Here is an 8,184-nt window from a genome sequence, read left to right as displayed (position 1 = left end):
TTTACCATACACTCTTATAATCCTATTTGAGAGTTCGTAAATTTAATTTTAATCCCAGCTCTTATGCCTCAATTGGTTCAACTTCAAGCTTTAATCCTTCCAACTTCCAACTTTAGACATCCCATTTTCTATTCATGGCTAAGCATGTGTGATTGCAATTAAAGTTTTCCTTCCTCTTGAGGTTAGACATTTTGTACGCCAGATTGTTCCTATGGAAGCTTACGTTTCATAAAGATGGATTCATCAGCAAAAGGGAAGGCTAAATAATCCCACAACAAAGTAGTTTATCAAAGATTAAACTTTTAGTCATGTAGATACCAATTCATGAATTTAGTTGGGAGGATTCAAACAACTGTGGCTTGAAAGTTACAGATTATAATGTCAGTTGAGGAGCTCTAGAGCTCATAGTATATGTGAATTCTGTTGCTTTAAACTATCACTACTGTTAGGCTTCTCAGCGCTCTGAAATTCGATACCGAATTCAGAGGCAACTAAACATTAACTAGCAACGAATTCCCTTTGGCTTTCTCTCCTGCAGTGCTTCCTCTGGTTTTCTTTTCTTAATTTCACCCACTAGTCTCTTGACATGGGCAATGTAGCCATCCACATCAAATTTCCTCTTGCACCCAGCGAAGTTCATGTATCGTATCTTCCCAAATACTGGTCGCTCTTTCCAACCCTAAACAACGAAAATTGCGAACATGAAACTGTATAATATCAGTTTCTCGTGATCAAACTGAAAAGATGACAAGGTAGTCACTTGAGAAATAATCAAACTTCTCATGTTGGAGAACAGAGAGAATATGCAAGAAAAATAATCCCAGCAACTTAAGGTTCATCAATGAGGACAAGTAACAAATGAAAAGTGAGTATAAACCTGGTCGTGAACGCCGCAGATTGACCACATGCAGCCGACGTATCCATTCGGATCCCTCCCATCGATTTCATACTGCATTTACCATATCGATTAGCAATTTTCACTACTTCAATAAAAGCGCATAAAAGTGTAGATTAGTAATAATAAACCTTATCATTCAAGTATATGCAGATTTCAAGGGCTTCCTCAGGTCCTCTTGTCCACTCCAAGATCTTTTTGGCCCAGTACATTCTGTACAATGAATTGAATTCTACTATGACATTCCAGGGCTTTGGGAGCAGAAAATTAACATAAGGACAAAGAAAGAGAAAACGAGAACAAAAATGTTTCAAGCGGATGATGCAGGATTTTAAATAACATAAGTTGACACAACTAATCACCATTTGACAATTATCATGAATCAATACTATGACTGAAAATGTTGAATGTTTTAAATTTGTTTGTTGGCATTTCAAACAACTAAGTAGAATTTATATTTAACATATTTATTTATTTGTAGTTATTTACGATTATGACTCTAGGGTTTAGAGTAGTGCGCTATATAAACTCTCTAACCCTAAAGGCGCCGTTGGTGTATTCTGAAAACATTCTCTCTAATAATATTGTTCTCCCTCTGCCCATGGACATAGTTAACATACTGTTAGTGAACCACATATATCTGTGTATTAATACTTTTACGTTTTTTGTATTATTTAATTGTCAATTTCAGAACAAACTGGTATCAGAGCCTTGTTAGGATTTTTCGAAATTTCGCATTTGTTCGATAATTGAAGATGTCTGACGAGAACGTAAAAATCGACAAATTTACCAGGAGGAACAATTTAAGTTTATGGCAGATCAAGATGTGATCCCTGCTAAAGCAGCAAGGGTTGTGGGCGTCGCTGATTGGTAAGTCAAAGAAGGTTGTCGTGAATGACGTAAAATGGCAGCCTCTTGAGGAGAAGGCTCATTTGACGATCATGCTATGTTTGGCTGATGACGTCATCATTGAGGTCGCTGATGGAGAAACTGTTGTTAGTCTTTGATTAGAGTTGGAAAATCTTTACATGACGAAATCTTAAACCAAGAAGTTGTTTCTAAAGCAACGTCTGTCTCATCTACATATGCAAGAAGGTACGTCTCAACAAGACCATCTTGATGTATTAAATAAAATCTTATTAGATCTACGTAACGTAGAGGTTAAGGTTGATGATGAGGATGCTATGCCCCCATCGTATCAAACTTTCGTTGACTCGTATATTGGGGGGAAAGAAACTTTGACCTTAGAAGATACAAAGTTCATGTTGCTTATGAGAGAGGACCAGTTCAAGTACAGAAAGTCAAGCATCTAGGTTAGCTGCTAAAGGAAGCAAGGGACATAGGAATTCTGGTAAGCAGAAGTCGAACTAGAATAATAAGTCTTTGAAGTGAAAGAGTTCTAGATCAGATAATGTTCGTCACTATTGTAAAGAAAAATGGGCATTGGACAACGGAATGTCCTTAGATAAAAATGTATCAAGAAAAGAAGAAAAATGAGTGACAAAAAAGGAAGCATCCACCTCTGTTGCACAAGTTGAAATTGATCTTGAAGAAGTCGAGATCGATTTTGAAGGAGATCTAGCTTTCGTTGTGAATGAACATTAACATTCTGATGATGTGTAGGAGTCTTGATTCTAGGACATCTTATCATATGTGCCCAAATAGAGAGTGGTTCTCAACGTATCAGGAAATAGACAGAGGAAATGTTAGCATGGCTAATGGTGTTGTGTGCAAGATAGTTGGAATCGGCTCAAGTCAAGATACGAACACATAATGATGTCTTATACACTTTGAACGAGGTTAGGCATGTTCTATTAATGACGAAGAGTTTGATATCCTTTAGTGTACTCAATATCAAGGGTTACAATTTTAATGGTAAAGGTGGAGCAATGTATGTCTACAAGGGTTCTAAGGTAGTTTTGGAAGGCATAAAACGTGCAACACTGTATTTCCTATCCAGTTCCACAATAACAAGTAATGTTGTTGTTACATCATCTGTCGTTCACAAGGATGATATGACTAAGTTATGGCATATGAGACTTGGTCATATGAGTGAAAAAGGGATGCAAATTTTGTCAAAAAGGAATCTTCTATGTGGGCACAAGGTGCAGGATTTTCAATTCTGTGAACATTGTATATCTGGGAAGCATCATCACATCAAATTTCCAAGAGGTGTTCATCGTACAAAAAGGACATTTAATTATATTCAATCAAACTGTTGGGGACCTTCTAGAGTTGAATCTATTGGAGGCAACAGGTATTTTCTGTCTATAATTGATGATTACTCAAGAATGACTTAGGTTTTTATGATGAAAACATAAAAGTGAAGATCAAAAGACTACGAACAGATAATAGTTTGGAATTCTGTAGATCTAAATTTAATGAGTTCTGTAAAGCTGGGGGATTGTTCGCCATCACACTGTCAGGAATACTCCACAATAAAATGGGGTTACAGAACGTATGAATCAGACGTTGTTGGAGAGAACAAGATGCATGCTCTCTAATGTAGGATTGACTAGAAGGTTTTGGGTAGAAGTAGTAAATACAGCATGTTATTTGATCAACCGTGGACTTCACACAGCTATAGATTGTAAAACACCTTACGAGGTGTGGTCTGGTAAGCCTGTAGATTATATTTATTAAGAATTTTTGGTTGTATTGTCTACTATCATGTTAATGAGGGTAAATCAGAACCGAGAGCTAAAAATGGTATATTTTTGTGGGTTTTAGGGACAAAGTTAAGGGATATAGAGTCTGGTCACCTTCTGATAATAGAGTTATACATAGTAGGAATGTGATATTTGATAAAAAAAATTCATGCTTAACTCAACTGTTAAGCGTTTTGTGATGTCTACTGATATGAGAGAAAGTAGTAGTATTGATAAACAAGTGGAGATAAAATTCACTTCAGTTGTGAATGAATGACAACATCAAGGTGGAGAAGATCAACACGTTACTATAGAAACTGATGTGCAACTAGAAACTAATGTGCCTGAAACATCAGAATTTGTTTTGCCTAAAAATTCTAGCTCACAAATTGATCAACCGAATATAGCTCGTGACAGAGCTAGAAGAGTTGGTGTTGGACCTCCAATGAGGCATGGTTTTGAAGATATGGTTACTTTTGCACTACAAGTTGCAGAAGAGGTGGATCCTCATGAGCCATCCACCTATAGAAAAGTTATGTCATGTAGTGAGTCTGCTCAATAGCTCGTTGCTATGGGGGATGAAATGGAATCTCTCGACAAAAATCAGACTTGGGAATTAGTTAAACAACCTAAGGAGAGAAAAATTGTCACTTGTAAATGAGTCTTCAAGAAAAAAGAAGGAATATCACCTTCAGAGGACATTAAATATAAAACTCGAACATAAGAGGGAAAAGTAACCATATCTATGATCTAAGTTCTAAAGTTCTAAAGCTCGAGTTCTTGTTAGAGGGTTCACATAGAGGAAAGGAATTGATTATAATGAGATCTTCTCACCAGTAGTCAGACATACTTCTATCAGCGTGTTACTAACTATAGTAGCACATCAGAATTTGGAACTTGAGCAACTAGATGTGAAGACAACTTTCTTACATGGAGAGTTGGAGGAAGAGATTTATATGACCAAGCTAGATGGGTTCCAGTGTCCACGTAAAGAAGATTATGTTTGTAAGTTGAACAAATTTTTGCATGGGCTAAAGCAGTCTCCAAGGCAGTGGCACAAACGATTTGACAGCTATATGGTTGGACTTGGCTATAGGAGTCTATATGATTGTTGTGTATAACACAATGAAGCTGATGATGGTTTGATGATTTATCTACTTTTATATGTAGATGATATGCTCATAGCTGCAAAGCCCAAGTCTGACATTCTGAAATTGAAGAACCTTCTCAGTGCTGAGTTTGTTATGAAGGATTTGGGTGTTGTTAAAAAATCTTGGGTATGGAGATTTATAGGGGCAAAGATGAAAATATGCTTTTTTTGTCACAAAAAGGCTATATTCAAAAAATATTGTCCAGGTTTGGTATGTCATCAGCTACGCCTATAGATACTCCCAGTGCTGTAAATGTTCGTTTTTCACCTGTGCTTTCACCACAGTCTGAAGCTGAGAAGGAGTACATGTCTTGAGTTCCTTATGCTAGTGCAGTGGAAAGTTTGATATATGCTATGGTTTATACTAGCCTGATCTTATCTATATTGTTAGTGTTGTCAGCAAATTCATGGGTCAACCTAGGAAGGAGCATTGACAAGCTGTTAAAAGAATTTTTACGTTTTTTGTATTATTTAATTGCCGATTTCGTAATAGGAAAATTCATCAGTACTTACCTCATAAAACCATGCATCTTTCCATGGTAGACCATCTCCAACTGAGAAGCATTCCAGAGCTGAAAAATATTAATCATAGCAAATGTGAGTTATTCAATAGAAATAACAGCAAAAAATTGAAAGCATCAAAGCAACAAGCAGAGAAAAGATAATAGTTCTATAAGTTCTTGTATTAACTGGGTCAGCAGTTTGCGCCTTCTCCAGTTGCTCCCTCCTGAAAATTCAACAGCAGCTTCATAATTTCAATACCAATTACAATTAGATAATGGTATGCCATTACAGCAAAAGCCCACCTACGTGTAAACATGTTCTCGCTTATCCGAAGCATGGTCCATCAAGGTTTTACGTGCCCATTCCCAAGCCCCAAGCAGTGAATCATAGTGAGGTTGGTAGTAGCAGTAATTATCAGCAAGTTCCCTTCTAACAATCAACTCTTCAAGAAACACATCAACTGCCTTAAAAATTATGCAAAAGAGAAGATAACAGAAGGATTAGACAAACTAAACTAATGATTTAAATGAACATATACTTCCAAGCTAACATTTGCCGCCACAGTATTCCATTAAACAATAAAAAGACACACTAACAAATCTTTTCTTTGGATTACCTGTGGATTGAGTTTTCGAACATTCTGTGCTTCCAGGGCACAACGTTGTGCGGATATTTGCCCAAAATGCAAATATGGGGAGAGGCCAGAGAGCCCCTTAGGTTTCAATGGATTGTTCCTATCTATCGCATAGCTCTTCAACCTCTTAGTCAAAAACCCATCTTTACTACCCATCAATACTTCCAGTGCAGCCTTTTCCCCTGGTTTACACCATTCAATTTCAGGAACATCTGCTCCTTTCCTAGTAATAGGGAAATGTCAACTTCAACACATTGGAAAGTCATAATAGAATGCAAAAGAAAACAATGCTCTAACCTCAAGTTATCATCGATAAGTTTATCCCAATCAATAAACTTATCGGAGGAAGGCCATTTTCTAGTTGGTATGACCAGAGGAGGGAAATCAATAAGATAATCCGGGAGCTTTTTATTTATCTTGCCCCTTAAAGTTTTTGCACTGTATTCCAATTTCTCGGATGCAACCCAAATGGGTACCACATTGTGGGCATCAACTTCATGTACTTTAACTGATTCCTCTACCCTCTTACAAATTTCCTCTTTACACTTCCGAACTTCTCTTAAGGGTGAGAAGTCTGTGACTAGAAGTGAAGCGCCACATTCTTTAATGAAATTTGGTATAGTCTGTTCAGCTTCCCCCTTAAGGAATGCAAACCCTGAAAACTATTAGTCATGGTGATACAAAACTGTAGCAATCTTTCAATGCTTTGATATCAAACTTTCAAAATCTCAAGGAAATTAATGACACAAATTTAAAAGTCGTGGTGATTTATAAAGCATAGGTATAAAGTGTGACGACATAAACATTCGACAAGGAAAGAATCAAATAAGAAGACATCGACACACAGATTTACGCAGTTCATCAACGGTGTGTTAACTACATCCACAAGTAGAGAGAGAAACTGTTTCATTATCTCAAGAAGGAACGTCGTACAAAATACAAAGATAACTGCAGGTAAAGATTAGAGGGTATGTATATACCACCCCTAGACTCTAAACATAATACGCCCAAAATGAGAATTGAAATAATAATCTCTATATAACTTAGACTCCGTTTGATAACCATTTGGTTTTTTAAAATTAAGCTTATTTCCTCTCTATTTCTTACAATGATTTGCAAATTTCTTAAGAACAATGATTAAATTCTTAGCCAAATTCTAAAAACAAGAACAAATTTTTAAAACTAATTTTTTTTATTTTTCAAATTTTGGTTTGATTTTTTAAATCATTGTTAAAAAGTAGATAACGAAGGAAGAAATTTGGAAAAGGGAGATAGTATCTATAGGCTTAATTTTCAAAAACAAAAACAAAAAGCCATATAGTTACCAGTTGAGGCCTTAGTCATTCAGAATGTCAGAAAACTCATAACAGATTCAAGACATTTCTACGTGATGCCAGATCCTAGAACCAAAAACTAGCAGGAAGGGAACACTCCACTCTATTCATTCACCAAAATGTAGTTAATGCATCGACAGTTGCACAAAGTGTATATTATGAATTTAAAGTAAATCAAGAATTACGTCTTCTCCAGATTCACTAAAAAAGGATAACGGTAACAGACAACACTAATACCTAAACATTTACAGTAAATTAACTTGCCTGGAACAAGAAGAAACGCATATGAAGCTTTTCTTGAAGATCATGTTGAAGTTGTTGCAGACCCCTAAGCATAAACCCTAATTGCCGAGATTTCGCCCCCAAAAATCGATCGAACAAATTGAAGGCAACAGCAACAGGGACATTGGCTCTGTTGGCTTCATCAACAGCATGTATCAACGCCCAATTATCTTTCACCCTTTGATCCCTAAACATCCAATAAACCACCGGGCCCACAGAACCCGTTCCATCTTTCAGAACCCGAATCCGACCCGACTGAACAGGATTCGAGAGGGTTGAGACCATTTCTGTACGAATTACGGACAGGGCAGGGAACTGGAAGAGGAGACTAAGTTGCCGGTAGTTTGACCGGAAAAATGGAGCGGCGGCGCGACGGAGAGAGAGTTGGGCCAGAATGCAGAAATTTCGAACCTGCGTGAGATCATCGGAGGCGAGGAAAGAGAAGGAAATTGGAGGGAAATTGAGGAGCGAAGGTTGTGGTTTTGATGACAAAACGTGGAGAGTTCACTAAGGAACACGTGTCTGGTGGACGTTTTTATAGTTGAGTTTCATATTTTAAATTATAGAGGATGTGGATTTTTAATTTTTGGATATATCAATAAAATATTGGTATTGATGGATAGTTTTGTAGATAAAAAAAATATAAAATTATTTAAATTAATAAAGAAGTTTTTACTCTCAAGCTAAATTATAAATATTGTTATATGTATTTTTTTTCATATTAAATTAAATAGATG

The 8,184-nt window shown here is 36.5% G+C and overlaps 1 protein-coding gene across 1 annotated transcript; it reads right to left on the bottom strand.

Annotated features, from left to right (window-relative positions):
- Window positions 1–283: 283 nt before the first annotated feature.
- LOC120068198 (deoxyribodipyrimidine photo-lyase) lies at window positions 284–7,912 on the bottom strand. Its single transcript, XM_039019909.1, has 9 exons — window positions 7,430–7,912; window positions 6,129–6,469; window positions 5,814–6,054; window positions 5,504–5,661; window positions 5,384–5,420; window positions 5,207–5,265; window positions 1,027–1,108; window positions 878–949; window positions 284–679 (listed from the first exon to the last, which is right to left on the bottom strand). The coding sequence occupies exons 1-9, from the start codon at window positions 7,730–7,732 to the stop codon at window positions 503–505; spliced, it is 1,470 nt and encodes a 489-aa protein (XP_038875837.1). The 5' UTR covers window positions 7,733–7,912; the 3' UTR covers window positions 284–502.
- Window positions 7,913–8,184: the final 272 nt, after the last annotated feature.

The sequence above is a fragment of the Benincasa hispida genome, chromosome 12, assembly GCF_009727055.1.
Source record: "Benincasa hispida cultivar B227 chromosome 12, ASM972705v1, whole genome shotgun sequence".
NCBI classification, from domain to species: domain Eukaryota; kingdom Viridiplantae; phylum Streptophyta; class Magnoliopsida; order Cucurbitales; family Cucurbitaceae; genus Benincasa; species Benincasa hispida.
Note: the sequence above shows the minus strand (reverse complement) of the source record. Positions and strands in the feature narration are given on the sequence as shown.

What these genes read in the sequence shown, in the direction of transcription:
- LOC120068198 (XM_039019909.1), bottom strand. Translation starts at nt 7,732, where the DNA reads ATGGTCTCAACCCTCTCGAATCCTGTTCAGTCGGGTCGGATTCGGGTT. An exon ending in AGGCGCAAACTGCTGACCCA is followed by an intron (nt 5,266 to 5,383) that starts GTTAATACAAGA and finishes AATATTTTTCAG; the next exon opens with CTCTGGAATGCTTCTCAGTT. An exon ending in TCTGCGGCGTTCACGACCAG is followed by an intron (nt 680 to 877) that starts GTTTATACTCAC and finishes TTCGTTGTTTAG; the next exon opens with GGTTGGAAAGAGCGACCAGT.